The sequence below is a fragment of the Myodes glareolus genome, chromosome 18 (assembly GCF_982192425.1).
Source record: "Myodes glareolus chromosome 18, mMyoGla1.1, whole genome shotgun sequence".
In the NCBI taxonomy this organism is placed as follows: Eukaryota; Metazoa; Chordata; class Mammalia; order Rodentia; family Cricetidae; genus Myodes; species Myodes glareolus.
The window spans coordinates 47,403,614-47,425,721 of NC_142043.1; the positions used below are offsets into that span (position 1 = coordinate 47,403,614).

Below are 22,108 nucleotides of genomic sequence, written 5' to 3' on the forward strand. Positions count from 1 at the left end.
GGGAGGCAGGGTTAGGCGGATCCCTGTGAATTCGAGGCCAGCCTGGTCTACAAGAGCTAGTTCCAGAACAGCTAGGATTATTACACAAAGAAACCCTGTCTCAAAACAAAACAAAACAAAAAAGGAAAAGTAAGTTTGTGTATGTGGCAGAAAGCAAACCTGATGATGTGTAATGCATTGAAACTTGGGTTTACTCAGAGTTTGGCCGAAAGATTGGGTGGGTGGTGGGAGGTCTTGAGTACCTGGCAGAGTCCTGGGCCCACCCACTCTCTCTGGGGACTCCTCTGGATATGACAATTTGAAATGCAACTTCAGGCACATTTCTGGAAGGCAGCCCCATGACTCACTAGCAAATGCAGGTAGGAGAGACCTACCTTGCTCCAACATTCTGGGTTCTTATCCAGGGATCCCTTGACTGTAGGGGTTGCTCCCCTGTACTCTGCCCACTACCTTCCCCCTTTGAGTGTCTCTCATCTGGTATCTTTGGCCCTGCCCACCTCCGTCCACTGCACTCACGGAGGGTTGTCGCAGCTCCGGCTTCGGGATCGCACTCCACCTCCGCACGACCGAGAACATGAACCAAACTTGGTCCAGGAACTCCAGCCTCCATCCTGGCCGTAAGTTTGCTCCGGTGACTTCCAGATACAGTGACCCTTGAAGCACCACTGGGGTAGAACAGAGGGCCTACGGTCACCTTGGGCCACTGCAGTGGAGCCTACAACAAGGGTGTCCCTTGGGGCACACAGCACAGCTGATAGATACCACGGCAAGGCCAGCAAGAGAGAGCCATTAAGAGATTAGCCTGGCGAATGAACTGGACAGGATCCCAGTCCTACTGGAATACAGGTAGCGGAGCCCCCTCAAACAAAAGGCTTGCTGTCCTGGGTGTCGCCATCTTTCTCCAGTGCAATGCTGGTAACAGCACACACAGCCCTCCAGAAACAGTAAACATTCATTATCCAATGATAATGGGCTACTATTTCCAGCATCACCCTGTCGGGTGTGGGCAGGGCTGAAGGGGGAAGGAAAGACAATCGTCTCTCCCTGTCTGAAGCTGACCTGTTCCCTGAAATGCCCCGCTAGAGACCATAAACGTGTATGAGCCAAGTCTGTGGCCTGAAGCCAAGGGATAGACACACAGAATCTGAACAGCCTGGGTTTGAATCCCAGCTCAGCTGTTACGAGATGTGTGCGGCCTCTTCACTTTAGTGGAGCTCAGTTTACTCTTTGGTTAAACTGCCCACAGAACTGAAGGTTCAGGGCTGGATACTCAAACGAGGCCTAAGGTGAATAAGCTCTTCCATTTTATCACAGGGAATTGAGAAAAATACAGCATTTTCTGGATGTTTCTCAAGAGATGAACTGTTCATCTTGGAGTCCCCTAGATACCTGCGCTTCCCCAGATACCTGCGCTTCACCCAAACAGTTGAGCCAATCTTTTAGGATCCTGAGATGTTCCCAGTGAAGGGTTATTTATTTACAGATCACAGCGGCCTCTCATTCTGAGTGTACAACTCAATATCTCCATAATCCAAAGTGCATATCCTGTCCGCACCACAGTCGAACTTCAGAATATTTTCACCACCACCCCCAAAACTCCTCTGTACCCTTCAGCGGCCACCTTCTACTCCAGTAGGGGGATTTATAAAGTCCCTCAAATGATGTGTAGCCAAGGTGGAGACCCATTGGCTAACTGCATGCAGGGCTGTGACTGGGAGGGTACGTGACTTTAAAGGGGCTCCTTAGGGCTCTTGGACCGGACAGGGATTTCCCTGCACTATACAAGCCCAAGGAAGCAAACATCTCTATGTGGGGTGGGGAAGAGGTGCCAGGGAGCAGGGGAGTAGGTGGGATAGGTGGAGTCCCCCCTTTATCCCTCTCTGTTAGTCACTCGCCCTGTGGCCTGACCTTAGCCCATTTGGGGTTCAGTCATCTCATCTATGCAGTGTGAGGAATTGAGCCTGCTGTAGCTCAAATGACCGTGCTAACCCAGGCTGACCATAGAGACCAAACGACTGTGCTAACCCAGGCTGACCATAGAGGTTAAACGACCGTGCTAACCCAGGCTGACCATAGAGGCCAAACGACCGTGTTAACCCAGGCTGACCATAGAGGTCAAATGACCATGCTAACCCAGGCTGACCATAGAGGCCAAATGACCATGCTAACCCAGGCTAACCATAGAGGCCAAACGACCGTCCTAACCCAGGCTGACCATAGAGGCCAAAGGAAAAAGAGCAATGTGGAAGCAAGGGGATCATAAAAGGACTCTAGGCATGTGTGTTATCCATGGCACATAGAGGCAGGGTCCTGGCACCTATATTCATGAAAGGCACGGATGGTCTATACCCTAGGAGGGCCACGTCCTCCACAGCCCCACAGGTACCTTGCCCGGTGCGCACTCTGTCCCATCCAGCGGGGGCCCCTTCTTGGTCTTGCAGAAGTATGGGTTGTCAGGATGGCTGCACCACAGCTGCTTGCAGGGCTCAAAGGTCCTGAACTGTGAGGCGGGGTGGGGGGGGGGGTGTGAGGTAGATAATGACAGAGAAGGAAGGCATGTGAACCCTACAAGGTAACCAGAACCTCATGTACTGTCAACTCCACTCGACCCTAAATGCCAATGCCAATGACTCCCGGACCTCTTCTGTGCCCTCCTACAGCCCGAGAAGGAGCCCTTCCCAGTGCACACACCCTGCCCTCTCCCCATCCTTTACAGAAGCTGTCTGGAGGCTCCACAGAGGTCTGGGCCCAGGATGCCGTTCATCCGTGGGCATGTGGGGGATCCTGAGGGGAAGGGAAACCGCATGAAGTTCAGACTACCTCCTCTCCTTCTAATATGGACAACCAGTGAGGTCAGAGGTCAGTCGCCTTGTGATGGGGAAGCTCAGTCAATCACATTTGGCTAGGGTGTGGCCGCCTGGGGCCAAGGAAGAACGACCTGGGAATCCAGGTGCCCGTCCCTAGCCAAATGTGATTGGCTGAGCTTCCCCATCAACCTTGTGATCCAGACTGGAAGGGTACCCCCAATTTCCTTACTACTTTCTTAGCCTCTCCCCTAAGATAAACAGGACCCCCACAAATACAGCGCTTGGGTACTGAAGTCCACACCCTGTTCTTCAGCCCCAGTGCAGTATTGTGTCAGGTCATACGTCCCGGCGTAGCCTGGGGGGGGGGGGTGGAAATAACCTCACAAGGGTTCCATGCTACCAAACAGAGCATCCTATCCTGCAGAGGGGAGGGGAGGGAGGCTTCATTCTCTGGGTGTAGATATAAAGTCCTAATGCCTCAGAAGCCTGTTCTTTAAATGCCCCGCCTCACAATCTCCTCTTGTGTGAGTCTCTTCAGGGTCAACCCTAAGGGTCAACCATCGACCCGTCCTGAGGACTAGGAACACAGTTATTATGCTCTTTGGTATCCACGGCCTCCCGCAGGAAGATGAAGACACGGGCAGACTCCATGGAGAGGTAACTTTCAGATACAGGGCTAAGGAGACAGAACACCATGCCCACTACAGTGTCCAGAGGTGGGAACTCTTCTGACCCAGTCCCAGCCCCTGGCCTGACACCTGGCTGGACTACCTCATAGGTAAACTCCCCAAGGGACCAGACCAGTCAGGGCTCTCAATGGCTGTTTGCCCTCCTTGCCTCTGTGCCCAGGCCTCTCGATCTACACGGCTTGAAGTGCAGACTGGATGGAGTCTTCACCCTGTCCCCCACCTCCTCCTGTCTCTTCCCAGTGCGCTGGAACCAAGCTGGCAAGCCCGTCCCTATGCCCACTGCTGGCAGGATTGACAGTATTCTACAAACCAACAGCCTGGGTCGTACTCGCCTGGCACCCAGTCTACTCACAGCCAAGCAGGTGTGGTATCCAGTGCCGAAGTCGAAACGGCACTGCTCGTCCATGGAGTAGTCGATCCCGGGCAGTTCAGGGGGCTGGGGCCAGGTGCGCTCAAAGGGATCATCAAGGAGGCAGTCGTAGGAACTGCAGTGAAGACAGGGGAGGTAAGCCAGCCTGAGGGTTAGAAATCCCAAGCCTTGCCTTCCCAGGCGGGGGCTTTTAATTAGCAAGGAAGGCCAACCCAGGTTGGGGCTTTTAACTAGCAAGGAAGACGTACAGGAACTTGTACCCAGCTGTCTCTTCCAAGGGGGATGGCCTGTCACAGCATCCCTCTCCCTCTATGACAGTCTAGCATGAGGATTCCAGGGGCAGGGGTACCAAATCCTGGCCAAAGAACTCAGGGTGGATTGAGCTAACCTCCAGATTCAAGGGTCATTCCTTGCCCTGTCCTTCAGGGTAGTGGCGGGGTTATGTTCCCTGGGGACTATGGCCTCATAGATAGAGTCGATAGAGGGCTTTGGGTATCGGTTTGCACACATAAAAGTGTGCACTCTGGATAAGATTAGGAGTGGACTTGTGGACAATTTGAGGGAACACCGTCTGAGTCAAAGTGTACCCACCATACAGAAGACATGCTGGAAGGGGAGTGCCAGCCAGCTGCAATGGAAGGTCAGTGACCGGTGTCCCTGTCTCTGCTTGGAACACCTGTCCTACACCTCCTCAGGCTCTCCCCACATCCCTGTCTCTAGAGTCCTGGGGAACTGAAGCGACTCTTGCTCCCCCTGCAGCATGGAGTCATCTGCCCACTTAATGAACACAGATTCCCGAGCCCAACCCACAGAGAACTCTAGTTAGCACCTGGGTAGAGTAGGGAACCCCGGTTTTTAATAGTTCTCCCACGCTTTGGGTCCCTTGGTCACACTGAGGTGGGCTTGCCACTCAATCCCATCCCATCCCTGGGGTGGAGGGAACCTACGGGAGGTAGCGGCTGAGCTCCAGCTTGCTGCAGCGGGACCAATGGAACCGGTGGAAGGCAGCCTGCACCAGGGGTGCCATGACGCTGCCCAGGCTGGTCTCATCATCACAGCCATTGCCTTGGCCATCGTGCTCCATGCCAAGCCTAGAGGGCAAGGGAAAGTCGTAATGTGGATCCTGCCCTGTGAATTTGGACCCCAAACAGCAGATACTGCCTTGACTGGGCCTACAAGCCTCAGCTCCCTGACCATGCCTCTGCTACTCTACTCCCCTCCTGGAGACCGACCCTTCCCTCAGACCCTAAACATATCCTCCCAGCTCTTGAGTATGACCAAGCTGGGACACCAATGGCCACTCACTCTTCCCATCATTTCCGTGACCCAGGAGTACCCAGGTCTCTGGAAACACACAGCCCACGGATACAACTGAGGAGGGTGTGCATTCTCTTCCTCCTGCACCAGGGAGGGGCCTTGACTTAGGAAAGAGTGGGGATCGCCTGCCCTTTACAGCAAGTCAAACCCCCCAGCACCTAATAGGTGCTCAAGAAATAGTGAACGAAGCCAACTGAGGAGCCGCAGAATCACAATCCCAGAATGCGGGTGGATTCTGAAGCAGGAGAATCCAGAGTTCAAGGACACCCTCAGCTAGTCTGAGACTAGTCTGGGCTATACAAGACCCTGTCTCAAAAACACAAACACACAAACAAATGAATAAAGCAAATACTGGCGAGGGAGAGAATACATGTGTTCTAAACAGCATCCGAGTCCACAGAACTGTCTGCCAACCCCAACTGGCTTACTGCCTGGGCTCAAAGTGTGCCTGTTTATGGCGGGCTTGGGCCAGCGCCTCAGAGGGCACAAGCCAGGGTGAGCTGGAACTGGTCTCTAAAGGACACTGGGGTAAAGACAAAGTGGAGAAACAGTAGGGATAGAGGCCACCCAGACAGCAGGCCCTGCCTAGGACAGGCATTCTACCACCAGCCTGACAAAAGCCAAGGCACAAGTGGTCCCCACAGCCATGGCGCTCCGTCCTGCTCTGGGCAGCTGGTAGATACCGTCTGGCCTTGTTCTTTTACGCTCAGGCCCCCTCTGAGCTCAATACTCGGCCCATGGCCACAGAGCCACTCACCCACCCTCCCGATGCTACTTACACGTGACCAGTCTCATGAGCCACCACAAAAGCTGAAGAGAAGCCGTCCTCGTGGTTGAGAGCACAGCTTCTTAGGGGGTGGCACATACCAGTGACAGGTGCATACCCTGCCAGGGAAAAGGAGAGAGGTCACCACAGGCCGGTGAGGTGGGGTGTGCTGACCTGTGTGCCCAGCCTGAACCATGCAGAGACTTCCCAACCTGGTGGGTGCCAGAGGTTCCTGGAGAAGAGGGGTTCTCAAAAATCTCTCCCCAAAGAACAAGCAAAGGCTGGTTGCTACCATGTCCCTGTTTTAGGACCTGTTCTTAGGCTATAGTTTTCCACGCTCTGAACAAGTGGAACTTCCGGGTGAGACCCAAGCCTGCCCATACTGCATGTATATAGATGCTTACGATTGTCAGCACATCCCTCTATCCAGTGAGCAACTGGCAGATGGAAGACGGTGAACATTATATTTTCATTTCCCCCCAGTTGCAACTTGGAAGAATCCAGAAGCTGAAGAGCTCCTGGATCCATGAGGTGCCATGGGGCATGGCCTGCCTTTCCTACAGCCACACAGTCTCCCCAAGTGCTCATAGTCTGGAGTACGCAGAATCATGCCTAAGGCCTCTGAGGTCTTCAAGCAACTGGGGGCTTCAAATAGCAGCTCCAGGTAGGACTGAGGCAGTGGCCACCAAAGTGGGCTATATTCCTTGGCCACAGACCTTAAGTTCCAAGGCCATCTAGGTCCATCTAGGTCCTGTCCCCTCTTCTTCCCTGGAGTGAGCCCCACAGACAGAACATTGCTCTCCAGGTCCAACCGTGAATCTCCACCCCTGCCCTGCAGGCTGCTCACGCCTGACCATGGTAAGCACAGTCCCTTACATACCTGAGGGACCGAAGTTCTGGCGGGTGAGGAAGATGACGTGGTCATGGTGCTCAGTGTGGCTAGGGTCTTGGCGCTGCTGGGAGTGTGCCCAGCGACACACCTGCTCCAGGCTGCGTGCCGGGTTCCCTCGCTCAATCAGGCTCAAGGACTGCAGGGTGCCGACAGTGGAAAGGTTAAAGACCTCAGACATCATAGGAGCGCTCCAGAGGAGAACACGGAGGTTCCCGGGGACTGCGGCGCCTCCCCTAGAGATCACTAGCTATTGCCATCTGGCTGCCCCTGGCACAGTCCTCCATCCACTGGTGCTTGCCAAGCACTGTTCCGTACCCATGCCCACTAGAGACTCAAGGCATACGATTTCCACCCTCTTCAACCTGCAAGGCAGTCCACTGGGCTGAGCACTTCCCCAGACTGAACACTTACGCCCTCATCCAGTCTCTATGGTAGCTTGTGGGGAAAGTGTGACTTCACCCCCATTAGGGAGAACAAGAGCCTGGTTTATGGCTGCTCAACAATGATGGGACTTGTCTCGATCACTGCACCACCTCCATGCCTCCCTTTCCCTGCAGCCTCCTCAAGGAGAGGGATTTGGTGGTCTCCTGCTTGTCATCCACCCTGCCCCACTCCAGGCAGCAGGGGCTCACCTGTCGGTAACCCACTATGATCAAGCGGACAAGAGCGATGTTCACGTGGGCCCCCAGCGATTCATCGTGGTAAATCTCATCCACCTACAAGGAGAGCAGTATAAAGGTAGCAAATTTCCCTGAGAACGCCTACTGCATGCTACTCGTCAGACCAGGCTCTAACCTACAGCACCGTTTCACCCCTCCATGACCTTATCCAGCAGGACTTTTCCTTCCTACTTTACCAAGTAAGGAAACTGAGGCCAAGAGAGGTGATGTCGTGCCCAAGGACACGTGGCTGGGATTCAAACCCTAGACACTGAATCCCAACTCTGAGCTCTTTGCACAGAGTCCACATCTATGGGAAGAGCTTCAAGCTTAGTGACTGGCCAACACGCTCCTCAAGACGCTCATAGGTCCCCCTCTGAAGATCTGTCCCCCTCTGAAGAGTCTTTCCAGAGAAGTCACCCAACTCAAGGGTCCCTGCTGAAGCTCCCTGTCATAACATCTCTAAGCATTTTCCAGTTTTCGCTGGGATGGCATTACTTGGTGGTACCCACACAGTGGAGCCTAAGCCATGGACCCTTCCCAAGGGAAATCCCAGAATAGGACAATGCTCAAGGGCCTTTGAATGGACAGTGGTAGCATCATCCAGAAACATCTTAGAAACAGTATTCACACCCACGTCTCCCCAGGCAGATCTGCGTTTGAACAAGGTGCCCTGGACGTTCTTAGACTCCATCAAGGGCAGGAGTTCAGCTCTGAACAATCCTTTTGTCTCACAGGTCCAAGATCTGTGAGTCCCCCACAGGCTGTATCCAGAAACACAGTCCTAGGTACTCCCCTGTCAGGAAATCTGGATAGAGAGGAATTGAGCCTGTTTGTCTACTCCCAAGGATGGGCTGTTTTTGCTTTTGTTTTCCCAAGACGGGGTTTCTCTGTGTAACAGCTCTAGCTGTCCTGGAACTAGCTTGGCAGACCAGGCTGGCCTCGAACTCACAGAGATCTGCCTGCCTCTGCCTCCCGAGGGCTGGGATTAAAGGCATATGCCACCACCGCCTGGCGTCAAGGATGGGTTATTCACCCTCTCCTGAGGATGTCTCTCTCCTGAATTAATCCAGGACACTGAGTTAGACACTCTAGCTTTCTTTGTTCTTTGTTTAAAATAGTTTTTATCTGTTTGTTTGTTTGTTTGTTTTAGGAGCTGGGGACCTGAGTAAAATCAGGATGAAACAGCCTTGGTAACCCCAGTGTTCCTATAGTGAGATTGGAGATGGAGACAGAAGAATCTCCACAAGCTTGCGGTCCAGCCAGCCTGGTGTTTGCAGCAGTGAAAGATGAAAAAGACCCTGATTCAAGCAAGATAGAAATGATCCAAATTGCTGTCTGGTCTCCACAGTCACTGTGCCATGCACACACCACACATCTGTGCTGGAGCCCACAGATGTAGATTCCTTCCAGCTTGACCAAAGGTCAGAGAATTCAGGCCTATTCTTGCTCCTTCAAGGTTGTGACAGGAGATTTGACCCAGGGTGTGGCTGCCTATGAATGTCTGGCCTCAAGTGTGGTCCCTGCATGTCCTGCCTAAACAACAGAATACTTATCTCAGGGTATAGTTGTTTGATGTTTCGGGTATTGAAGAGGTAATTACTCTGTTCCCCTGCTTTGGGATTGGGGTATATAAAGCAAATGGAAATAAATGTGGGCGAATTCAGTATTCATTGGGTTGTCCTCCCGACTCTGTTCTGTATCTCTGTCTTTTTCTTTTGTATCTCTGATTTTTTTTAGCCTAACATTTCTAATCCACACGCCCCTACCCTGGAACGTACCAACCTGTCAAGGCTGGACCGTGACATATCTGCACACTTGCACACACGCGCACGCCCATGCACGCGCACGTGCACACACACACACACACACACACACACACACAGAAAATTAAATCACTAGCAACCAACAAAAAAACTGACCACAGTTAACAAACTTCCCGTCACATGTGCATGCCCATGTGCTAGTTGATGCTGAACATACTGTTCGTGTTTTGCTGGCTCCAGGGGAAATGTTCTGTATCTTTTAACTGTGATTTCTGGTGTCTGCATAGAATATGCCATCACCGATGTGACTAACATCCCAGATAGCAGGTGGGAGTCTTAGGAAGAAATAACTTCCTCAGCTAGTCAATGTAGGCAAAAATAAATCAGCTCCTTGGAGTCCTGGGTTCAAATCCCAGCTCTGGTTTCTTTTTTTAATTTTTAATTTTATGTAATGCGTGTTTTACCTGCCACGTATGTTATATCTGTGTACCAAAGGCATGCGGTTCCCACAGAAGCCAGAAGAGGGCGTGGGATCCCCTGGGACTGGGGAGACAGATGAGAGAGACCTGAACTGGGAGTCGAACCCTGGCCCTCTGGAAAGACAGCACTTTTAACTGCTGAGTCATCGCTCCAGCCCCCTCAGCTCTGTTTTCTTGTTTTGTTTTGTTTTTGTTTTTTTTTTTTTAATCACTTAGCTGTCTTGGGGCACAACAAAGAGATCCTTTTCCTTTTTCTGCACAATGGAAATACCAATGGCTGTTTGAGGGCCGCCCCATATACATGTATGGAACCCACAAATGAGACACAAGCCCAGAGGCACTGTCAGTGACACACAGCAGTGACCTCTGACTCCTGCCATATGGCTTCCTGGGAGCTGGACGATTTCACCGCTACCTTTGTCTCACCATTTCTGTCCCCTGTGCCCTTTAGCATCAACTCTTTTTCACGCACACAGAAAGTAACCAACCTATAGGCTGTGGAGGGGGTGGTTGCCCACTAAACAGAGAGAACACATCCTCCTAACTCGACACATGAGTCCTGCAAGGAGGAAAACCCAGACTGGAGACCTGATGGGCCAGCACAGGATGAAACCAGGCTGTGGGTCCAGAGCCATGAATTAGAAGCTGCCTACACCACAGAGTCCTGCCAGCAGCCCATCCTCCCAGTACCCAGAGCTGGCAGTGGCCCCTGTATATGAATGTGCAGACCTCAGAGCAGCCAGCATTGGGCTTCTGCCATCGGCTTTCCTGGCGCCTGTGTCTGAATCCAACTGAGTACTGAGACCAAAGTCTAGCACTAGATCCAACTGAGTGCTAAGACCAAAGACCATTGCCTGCTGTGGACAGACACTGCCAGTCCCCACCGCAAGACATGATGGAGAGGCCCGGGGCAAAGGGTTTCCTCCCATCTTCCCCAGCAAAGACTTCATAGAAAGAAAGTGCTTCATTGTGTAATGACAGCAGCTTCCTCTGCCCACATGCCTGAGACTTATCCTAGGAAGATTGCAGCCTCTATCAGCCACACCCCACACCCACAGAATGCCAACCTCACGATATTTTACTGATGCCTGCAGGGAAGTGACCTCTTTTACATGTATGAGGCTGCATGCATGTTGGCACACCAAGTGCATACCTGTTGCACACGGAAGGCAAAAGAGAGCCTGTATCCTCTGGGACTGGGATCACAGACAGCTCTGAGCTGTCATGTGGGCGCTGGGAATCAAAGCAAGGTTCTCTGGAAGAACAACCAGTACTCTTAATTGATGAGCCACCTCTGCAGCCCTATGAGAAGTAACTCCTGATTTTTCGGCCTCTCCAGCACCAGAACACAGCCTTTCTTCTACACAGGGCTGGGGCAGTACAGTATGTGGGTTCTCAGATGGCCCAAGGAAGACAGGAGAGGCACACACCATTCAACCATATCAGTGACACCCACTCCACAGCCTGTCCCAGGACAAAGAGAAGACAGCCACAACTGGGACATTTAAGTAAGGATAAATACTGGGTTCTGGACATCTGGAGGGACTCCTGAGTTATTGTTGTCTTCCATGTGTCCTCGAGTCTATGGGTTGTTGAAAATGCTGTCTGGATCCTGCATATGGCAGCCAGCCCTCTCTGTTGGAAGGCTTTGCACCTGCAGGCCTAACCAACTGCTCACTGGAAATCTGAGGAAAAACTGTTTATATGAAACACGTGTTTTTGTTTTGGTTTTGGTTTTTTCCTTTTTACTCTTAATCAATACAGTCTAGCAGCTATGTGCACAGTGCTTACATTGCATCCATTTTTTTCAAAGTTATCTAGAGAGCTGGCGAGATGACTCCGTGGCTAAGAGTACTGGCTGCTCATCCAGAGAACCTGGGTTCAATTCCCAGCATCCACATAGCAGCTCAAACTTATTACTCCAGGTCCAGGAGCTCTGACTCCCTCTTGTGGTCTCCATTGGTACTGCATTTCGTGGTTCACAGACATGCAAGCAAACACCCATGCACATGACAGAATAGATACTCAATCAAAGTCATCCTGAGAGGCTGTAAATCACAAAAGCTGAGGGTTCTGCATCTCTGCAGCTCAGGGGTGGAATGCTTGCCTAGCACATGGAGGGCCCTGGTTCAATCCCGCTTAGTTTTTCAAACAAACAAAAAACAAGCAAAAAGCAACTTGGGAGGAGAGGATTTAATTGAGATTACAAACCCAGTCATAGGTCATCATGAAAGGAAGTCACGACAGGAACTCAAGTAAAAGCCCTGGAGGAACACTGCTTACAGGCTCGTTCCTCATGATTCCCTCAGCATGCGTTCTTGGAGCAACAGGACCACCTGCCCAGGGGTGGTACCACCCACAGTGAGCTGGGCCCCCTCACATCAGTAGTTAATGAAGAAAATGCTCTACATACTTGCTTACAGTCAATCTGATAGGGGCATTTTCTCAGTTGAGGTTGCACTTCCCAAATAACTCAAGGTTACATCAAGTTGAGGAAAATTTAACTAGGACAAAAATCCAGTACTGGAAGGAGGGGAGGGGGATGGGGGAGAGGAAGGGGGTGGGGAAGGGAATCAGGACTGGAGGGAGGGTGGCAATCAGAAACTTGTATAGGTTACAAAGGAGATTTGAGTATCTACAGATTTGGGGCCTCAGGGTGGGGTCTTAGAAACGATCCCATTAGGACAGAGGGACAACCATACTCATTTTGGTCATTTGCTCAACAGACCACATCTACTCATTAAGGACTTTATAACATAATTCACTTAACTTTATTTTATGTGCATTGGTATGAAGGTGTTAGATCCCCTGGAACCAGAGTCACAGACGGTTGGGAGCTGTCATGTAGGTTCTGGGAATTGAACTCAGGTCCTCTGGAAGAGCAGCCAGTGCTCTTAACTGCTGAACCATCTCTCCAGCCCCTCATCAAGGCTTTCAATGACCCTTGTTCCAATTGCCACCCAGCCTAGGATACTGGCAGGCAGGATAGGCCCTGCCCTCCCAAGCCCCTGCTCCAGTTCTTTGGGCCCTGGCATGTTCATCTCGAATACCCCTGCCAGTCCTGGCCCTGGAGTCAGGAGCTCAGAGTCGATCTGGCTGGAACTACGTCCATGTTTTACATGGGCCAGAAAAGTGACTGGATAGGGCCATCATATTAGCAGAAACTGCCCCTACACATGGTGCCACAGCCAGGGGGAGGTGTGGCTACCTGGCAGGCCCAGAAACCTATCGATCCTAGGACATATTCACAGGGACAAGCTCCAAACTGGCTGCACACCCAGGACCTGGCCCAACACCCTTGGTCTCCATGGCTGTGGGGAGAGTGGGTCAGGGAACAGTCAGCCATTCTGTGTCCAGTCTATGATTGGACACAGAATGACCACAAGACACACACCCACAGGGCAGAAAGAACAGTGCACCTGGTTTCCTTGCTTCTCACCTCTAAGCCAAGTTCAAGGCCACCTTTGCCAGGACTCCTAGGTTAGGGTTTGACGTCACCTATTGGCCTGAGATAGTCACTGGTGTATATACCAGAAAAACAAGCAAAGGTCAGGATGCTGGCCGAGGGGAGACAAAACAGCAGATGGGAGGGGACAGGTGGAGAGTACTGGGGCTGGAGGGGTGCGTTGCTGCTCCCAGAATAACTACTGTGTGCCAGGCACCAGGCCAGGCTTTCTTTACCACTTTAGAGAAAAGAACTATTCCAGTTTTATAAGCGAGGAAACAATATTCTCTTTCATTCATTCTTTATTTCTTTCCTTCTCTCTCTCTCTCTCTCTCTCTCTCTCTCTCTCTCTGTGTGTGTGTGTGTGTGTGCGCGCGCGTGTACAAGTGTGTGTGTGGAAGGGTGTGTGCCCCATGGGCAAGTGTACATGCTCATTCCAGAAGAGGACACTGGGTGTCCAGCTCTGTCCCTCTCCACCTTATTCCCTTGAGACAGGGTCTCTCACTGATCCGGAACCTAGGCCAGCAGCCAGTAAGGCCCAGCCATCCTCCTGTCTCTGATTCCCATAGTGCTGAGGTTAAAGGCCATGCCCAGCTTTCTTTGTGAGTCCCAGGAATTTGAACTCAGGTCCAAGATTCCGTGAGGCTAAGTAACTGCCCAAGGCTCCCCGATCTGGGAAGTGGACAACTGGGATTTAAACAGATCTCCGTGGCCCTTATTTACACTCAGGGCTGTTCAGACAGTTTCAGGGTGACAGCGAGCGGGCTTCCCACAGCCCAGTACAAAAGAAGAGAGCTCAGAGGACAAAGTCAGCCCTGGTCGGCACCGAAGCCCTGAGCTAGCGGAGAGCGGCACCAGGAGGAAGCAGACAGAGGCTGAACTCGTTCTGGCCAGGGCTGTAGGTGCGCCAGCAGCACTCTGCACCTCGAGCTGTGTCTCCTCAGATCTCCTTTCAGAAATATGGCTCCTGGGAGGGTAAGTTCGTGGAGATACCCTACTGCCCGATGACTGCCGGTCCCACTGACATGAGCTGCAATTTGGGGAAATGTGATTGGGAAGCCGCAGGAGCGCCACGCACCCGAGCCCTGAACACTTCAGAGGGACAGACGTGGAGAGAAAGCATCCTCTGTGGCAGAGTGAAATGGAGGACAGCAGCGGAAGGGGACCCTGAGCCAGGACCCTACACCTCGGAGCTTTCTGGAACCTTCTCCCAAATAACCCGTTTCCCCAAATACACAGTCTGACTTCCAGATCACAGAAGACTTCCCAGGTTGCAGAAGAGGGTTTCCCAGCCCAATGAAGAGCAAGACAGCATTCGCAAAGATGCCCTCCCCTTCACCCTGTAACCCTGGGGGTGTCAGGCCCCCACCGCCCTGCGGTATGAGAGCTATACTTTTTTTAGACTCTGAGCCTGAGGTGGGAGAGCCCCAGCTTCAGTCTGCGGCTAGAGGGGTAAACCAGGCCCCCAGGAGAACATGAGAAGGCTGTGGGCAGTCTTCCCCCAGTTCCACATCAAGACCAGTCAGTCTCTCCTTGGCAGAGCTAGGGCAGAGAGCTCCAGGGAGCACAGAGTCTGCAGTCTGCACTCCCTCTCTCCTGAGTGACGATGCTCGGAGGAGCCGCAGGATAGGCTGGCCACCTCTGTCAGAGGGCTCAGGCAGGTTTCAGGCCAGGAGACAGAGTAGGGACAGCACCAAGAGGCAAGACCCTGGAGTCTAAGGCCTCCTGTGCTCATGCAGAGGCAAAGGCACCGACTGCCACTAGGTGCTGACCCAGCCTACGAGGGTCTCACCTCCCTGCCTCACCTCCCTCCCTGAATCCCAGCAATCTTTCCAGACAGAAGAGGAAGCCCTGCCTGACGGTTTTTTTTAAGTAGTTCAAGCATCTATATAAGGAAATATGACCATATCTATTTCCCATGTTCCTCCTTTAACTCTCTTCATGACCTCAAAAACATATTCCTCTCCCAATGTCATTGTCACACACACACACACACACACACACACACACACACACACACACACACACATCACTGGGCGTGAAGCCATCTGCTGGAGCATGAGAAATCTGCTAGTGGACACGTCTTCAATAGAGAACAATTCTCCATTCCCCTGTGACTGCCACTATCCTCAGTATAGAGTGGGGCCTGAAGATCATTCCCCCGCCCCTAGCTAGGTAGGGAGCCTGACTGGCTTGTTCTTGTACGGATCTTGTGCAAGTGACCACACCTGCAGTGGTTCATGTCCAGAAGACAGCATTCCACGGCACTCCTCCCCGCCCTCCATCTTACATCTTTCCCCGCCTCCTCTTCTGCGACGTTGGTGGCGGGGTTGATAAGAACGTCCTGAGCACTCGGTGGCATATCATCAGCACTGTGACCCAGTGAGCATGTGAGCATCTCCCCCACTGACCGCTGCACACGGCAGAAGGAGCTTCTCTGTCCAGGGTTGAGAGCATCCCAGGTCTGTCACCGCCAAAAGCTGTGTAAGTGTTATCAGCCCTTAATGAATTACAGGTTGAATATCCTAAATCTGGAAATGGGCTCTAATTTCTGGAGTTTGTTTGTTTATTTGTTTACTTATTTATTTTGACTGCCAGAGTAACACTGTAGGTGGAAAATTCCACACCTGGGTGGGTTGATGGGTTGCTGTCAAAAAATCAGGTGCACTAAAAATAACATGTGAAATTACCTTCTGGCTATGTATCTAAGGTGAACATGAAACACATGTGAACTTCATGTTTCGACTTGAATCCTCTCCCCAAGACTGCTGCTGCTGGCATGCAACACTCCAAACCCCAAACACTCTGGTCCCAAGCATTCCAGAGAAGAGATATGCAACTCCTAAGGAACCTCTCCCTACAGAGAAGCTTTAGGCTTGCAGAGAATTTGCCAGGCTAGTAGGGACACCCCAGACACCGTGTACCCATCTGTTCCCACTACCAGCATCTTGCATCAGTATGGTTCAAGTTGTCAGGATGAGCCAACCTACACCGGTAGGGAATTACTAACTCAAGTCTGTGTATCTATCACTCTGGTCCTCCAGTGTCCCCCTAACATCCTATTTTGCTGGGAGGTGGGGTGGAGGGGACCTCATCCAGGATACAATAATGCACCAGGTCACACATCTGCTACCATTTCTTAGCCCTTCCTGGCTTTTGGTGGCTTTAATGATTCTGGGGAGAACTAACCTGGGACTTTAGAAACCGTCTATCCATTTGTACCAGATTTTTTTCCCTTTTCTTTCATTTTTGAATGAGGAGGGAAGGGACAGATTTAAACACAGGGTTCCCCAGCATTGGTCTGTCTTCCTGGTGTTTGGCCTGACCCCTACAGTTGCTAGGCCTGGCGCCAAAACCTTGTCCCCTTGGAGCACAAGGTACCACCCTTCCCCATGTGCCACATCAACAAGTCCTGCCTCGAGTCACCAGCTTGGAGGTGAAAGGAGGAGGCTGAGTCTCCTAACTTGTCCCCTGGACCAAGCCAATAACCATGACCTTATATTTCAAAGGGCTGGTGTGGACTCCCAGTGAGCGGTGTCTCCTGCCTGCCAATCAGTACACATTAAGGGAGGTGGTGTCTCCAAGGCTCCCCAGCGCCTAAGGGCTGGCCTGCATAGCTCCCCTGGGATGGGGCTGTCTGGCCCACCTCAGATCCAGGTTGTTTGTGCAGGGTGGCTCGGAGAGCACAGGGACAGACCCACCCAGCCCAACAGAGACCTTTTCATCAGTCTACAACGTTCAGCATTTATTCCCCCACAACCTACTTAGGAAACACAGCGGCCTTGATGTCCCAGGCAGGCCCGCCTGCATGCGTATAAACAGAGGCACGAGGAGGCCTGGCAAGCCCGAAGTGCAACATTTCTTGCCTCCTGAACTCAGTTTTGGGAGCCACTGTCCATCTCTATGGAGAACGAAGAGGGACAAATGTCCAATTCGGGAGCCTGGATTTAATCAATGGCATCTGTTAGATTAAAATGAACTTCTATTTTGGGAGCCACTGCCCTGGAAATAGGATGTCTGGAGTCTCCTTTGGATAAAGTGGAATGTCATGTGTGAATGTGCTCAGGAGGCACCGCTCTGCTCTTTGCTAACGTGATTCTCTTGCTGGGTGCAGGCAGCATCTGTGCTGTGCCTTCTATTGGGGTGAGAGCTGTTTCCTCTCAGGCTTAGAAAGCATCCATACCTGTATGTAGCAGTGGGGGCAAATACCTTAGAGCAGGGGCTTTACCTGCCACTGTGGACAACTTGATACTGGCTGGGGAACTGCCCCATGCACTGTAGGATACTCAGGGGACTCCCTGGTCTCCACTCATGAGATGCCAACCGCATCCCACCTCCTTCAGTTCTGATAACGAAGAAATACAGCCTGAAGCTGCCTGTGCCTTCTCTTTGGTCCCATGCCTTTATCGCTCTCCCAAAGTCCACTACTTTTTTGTTTGTTTGTTTGGTTTTGGTTTTGGAGTGGTGGTTTTTTTTTGTTTTTTTTGTTTTTTTGTTTTTTTTTTTTTTTGCTAAAAGTTAAAAGCAACCCATTTCAAGGCAGTGGTTCATGTGGTGTGTGTGTGTGTGTTGTGTGGTGTGTGTGTGTGTGTGTGTGTGTATTACTGGGGATGGAACTCAGCCCCCACCCACACCCCCTGCACATTAGGCTGGGAGCCCAGGATCTTCCTCCTCCCTTCTCCACAACTGCCTGTCAAGTTCTGCAACAGCAGAAGTGATAGGAAGGAAACAAACTTTGGAATCACAGATCTTGGTTTAAAGCCTGGCTCTGCCACCTAGTTGCTGTATAGATTCCAAGCTGGCTGCTTAACCCCTCCAAGAAGGTAATGGATATCACCTCCCAAGGAGGGGTAGGGAGTTAACAAGCCAATAGATGTGACCTCCTAGGGCTATGAGTAGGGGGCCAACAAGCCAGCTGTAAAATGCTCAGGCTGTTGCCTGCATGGGACAGGTGGTCCTGCCTCTTGGGCCTCTGCCACCTCTAAGTCCTTCTGCACTGTCTTCAATTAATCTGATTATCCCAGAGGCCTGAGGCTTTTCTGTGCAGCCCGACTGAAGCTTTGAGAATGTCAGGCTCCCAGCAGGTGAACGCTACATCCTGAAAATAACTACTCATTAGTTTCAGGGGCTCAAAGGGCTCCCCTAGCACTGAGACTTGATGACGCCCTAAGGAAAGGGACCTAAGGTACAGAGAAAGACCAGGCATCCAAAGCCTACTGTCAGGTGAGAGAGGAATGGAGGAGTCCCTGCCTACCATCTGTAGCTGTGGATCTTTCTAAAATAACCCCAGTGAGTGCAGAATTAACCCCGAAGCAGGCCAGGCTTGGCATGAAAGGTCTGCTACTCTCTGCAGCCTTGACTGCTCTGGGGACAGGATCTCCTTGGATGATGCTAACTGCCCCACTCTCTGAATATGCTCCAACTCCTCCCCATCTCACCCCTCACCCCAGTCCCCACGTACTAGCACAATAAAAGCATCTGTACTGGCAACCAGATAAACTCCGTGATCCCACCAGGCTAACCTTGGCAGAGACAAGGCTGCTCAGGTAGGCAGAGCTTCAAGGCAAAGGTAAAGTGACACCCATGTACCTGGACCCATGAAGTCTCCCCAGGGCTGTCTGTGCTTCCAGCATCCCAACCAAATAAAAGTATCACACAATGAAGAGGATGGGCTGCGGGTCCCATGGGAGGGCAAGGATGTCTGCTGCCCATCTGCCCCCCTCCAGGGGCAGGAAGTCTGGCTGGCCATCCTCTGTTCAACAAAGTCACAGCCCCACACAACCGCTTGCCTGATGGCAGTGGCAGGTGTGTATGGCAATCCCATAAGTCATAGCCTGTGTGTGTACTGTGAACACCCATGTCCTGGAAGCTGGGTTCCATGGCAAGCATTGGCCTCAGCTGTGCCATCCCAGGCCCTGTGATTCCTATCCATATGGCAAGGCAGCAGTGAGCAAGCAGCCAAGCCTATGGCACTGAATCTGAGTTGGACATAGTGTAATCCTATTCCTGTAATCCCAGCACTTGGGAAGGGGTGGCAGGAAGACCAAGTGTTCAAGGCCAGCCTGGACCACATACTAAGTTCAAGAACAGTCTAGGATACACAGAAAGATACCAACTTAAAAATAAGTAAGCAAAAAGACAGGAGGGGGGATGAAAGGAAGAAGCAGAGAAGGAAGAAATGAGAGAGAAGGGGGAGAAGAAAGAATAAACCCAGGCTATCCACACAGCAGTCACCAAAGAATTCCTTCAGAGCATTGTCTGTAGGGGAAGCTGACAATGATTCTTGGCCATCATTAGCTAGGTTAGGGGTCAAGGGTCAAAATTCAGGACATAGAAATTGGATGTTCCAAGACAGCCAGGGTGGGCCACAGGTCTACTTTGTCCAACAGTAAAATATGGGGAAGTGCAGGGGGCCTGGGAAAGGATGGTAGCTGGATACTGACCCCCACAGACCTAACCGCCAGAAAGAACTTCTCATTCCTTCCCCACCACGCCAATGGCATTCTCTTATAGCTCCTGAGCTGAGAAGGTTTACCAGATCCTTCTGAACCAGAAGGATCCTTCGGAAACCTTCCAAGGGGTTTACCATATCACGCCTCCCTGAGCTAGTTTCAAAAGTGCTCTGGCCTTAGAAAGGAACAGTCTCTTCATGATCCATCCAAAGGACTCTTCCTAGCCTTGAATGAGCTGTGGTGGCTCAGGCTGTAATCTCAGCACTCAAGAGTGAGCTCAGGGCTAGCCGGGGCAACTTAGCAAGAGGCTGTCTCGAGATAAAGAGCAAGACAAAAGGAGCTGGGTCAGAGTTCTCTCAAAACTCAAGGATCAATTCTCCAGGACAACAAAAAGGGAAAGAAAGAAAAGAAATGGCAGCTTGAGTTATTTAGCAAGGATCTGCTCTCAAAACAGTAGGGGCTAAGCTGGGCATGCACCCTGGTCTACAGAGCAAGTTCCAGGACAGCCAGGGCTGTTACACAAAGAAACCCTATCTCAAAAAGCAAAACAAACAAACAAATAAAACCAACAGCACGGGTTAGAGGGATGGCTCAGAGTTCTGTTCCCAGCACCTACTGAGTTGGCAGCTCACAACCATTCATAATTCCAGTTCCAGAGGATCCAACACCTCTTCTGAACTTCTAGGGCATGAGACACACATGTGGTGAACAGACATCCATGCAGGCAAAATGCCCAGACACATAAAAGAAAATAAATAAATTTAAAACAACAATAATAACAAAAATGCATGGCCCCTTCCCGTTTCCAAGGGAAGCCCCATATCTGGCTGGTGCCAACTTCCTGCCTTTCTCTCATTCTCCATCATCCATCAGCCCTAAAACCTTGAAGTCTCCATCCCCTGGTCACTTGAGGTCACCTTCCACAGCCCAGAACCCACACACAAGGGTATGACCCTAAGCGTCGACTCAGTGACTCAACAGAGGGTAAAGCCCCCCCCCCGGGACATCCATGCTTGTCCTGGGGCAGAGTGGTTAGAATACTGCAAGATGAAAATATTCTTAGTTGAGCAGACACAGAAAGAAACCTCTGGAACTTCCCTTACTGAAAGAGCAGCGGTCTTTAGAGAAATGGAGCCACAGAAAATCCCTTCACACCATGAAGACAGACCTCTGGGGCCTGACTGAGCAACAACCACCAACTTCCTCATCTCCGTTTGCTCTCCTTCCTTTAAGAACCCACCTGAGGGTCTGAGAGGTGGTTCAGCAGGCAAAGGCACTTGCTGTCAAGCACAAGGATCTAAGTTCAATCCCTGAGACCAGCATGGTAGAGGGAGAAAAACCAATTCCCCCAGATTGCCCTCTGGCCCTTACTAACTCTCTGCAGTACAATCAATCAATCAAAACACACTCTCTCTCTCTCTCTCTCTCTCTCTCTCTCTCTCTCTCTCTCTGTCTCTCTAATTTTATAATTTTGGTTGTGAGCCTAGCCTTTAACAGTTGAGCCATCCCTCCAGGCCACACTATAATTTTAAAAGAACCTATCTGACCTGAGCAAAATTTCTAGTTTTGGCCACTTCTTTGAGTAACTCACTTATCTGAGACACTCAAGGTAACTCCCCTGACTCAGACCTGAGGGTTTGATAAACTACTTCCTCCTGCTCATTTGTCTCACGCTATATGGGACATAAGAAGGAAGAGAAAAAAAATCTTCTCCTCCCCCGCCACACACACACCTGGGTCACTGGTCATGGAATACCACCTGGCATAAGGCCACCGTTAGAGGCCAGGCTTTGAGTGGACACAGTAGCACTTAGATGCCACCTCACAAGAGACCAGCAAGTTACAGCTGGTTCTGCCACCTCCCGCCAAACACTACTACACCCTGCCATGTGGTCCTAGCTGGACCTGCAATTTCTACTCTTGGGTTGATTAGTCAATACTCCTAGAAGGTAGGTGTGTCCACATCCGTGGCTGTCCTCACTTCCTCCTCCTGGAATTATTTTATGGGTCCCACGCCACCTACTAGGCTAGAAGAAGCCACATGGAGGTGGCCAACCAGGCCTGCAGCATTCAGATGTCCCTACACTAAACTGCAAGCTGTCACTCCTCCACACACTCTCTGAGGAGCTCCAGGCCTGAGACACCCACCCACCCACGCCACCCAGTGCCCAGGGACACTCACGATGTTCATGAGCGTGAGGACGTAGTTCTGCGTGTGCTCCTTGCCATGGAAGCGAACCACCGAGTCATCCACTGCCAGCAGCACCTCGATGCTGTAACTGCCGGGCCTGGCATGCCGCCGCTTCCGGTCTGTGTCACCCAGCTGGTCCCCAACCAGATCCAGCACGTTGGGCAGGTCACCAAGGCCAAAAGCTAGAACCAGGTAGAAAGAGTGGGAGGCTGTAACACATGTTGAATCCATCTTTCTTTCTCTCTCTTTCATTCTTCTTCTCTTTTTCTTTCTGC

The 22,108-nt window shown here is 51.5% G+C and overlaps 1 protein-coding gene across 1 annotated transcript in view; it reads right to left on the bottom strand.

Annotated features, from left to right (window-relative positions):
• The window catches only part of Adamts14 (ADAM metallopeptidase with thrombospondin type 1 motif 14), a 65,788-nt gene that overhangs the window by 19,489 nt on the left and 24,191 nt on the right, over positions 1 to 22,108 (bottom strand). The window contains exons 4-11 of the mRNA XM_087898145.1: positions 21,825 to 22,015; positions 7,474 to 7,557; positions 6,830 to 6,977; positions 5,963 to 6,068; positions 4,814 to 4,957; positions 3,849 to 3,981; positions 2,387 to 2,500; positions 517 to 665 (exon numbers count right to left, since the gene is read on the bottom strand). Of these exons, the coding sequence (XP_087754271.1) occupies positions 517 to 665; positions 2,387 to 2,500; positions 3,849 to 3,981; positions 4,814 to 4,957; positions 5,963 to 6,068; positions 6,830 to 6,977; positions 7,474 to 7,557; positions 21,825 to 22,015 (1,069 nt within the window). The remainder of the gene's footprint in view (positions 1 to 516; positions 666 to 2,386; positions 2,501 to 3,848; positions 3,982 to 4,813; positions 4,958 to 5,962; positions 6,069 to 6,829; positions 6,978 to 7,473; positions 7,558 to 21,824; positions 22,016 to 22,108) is intronic.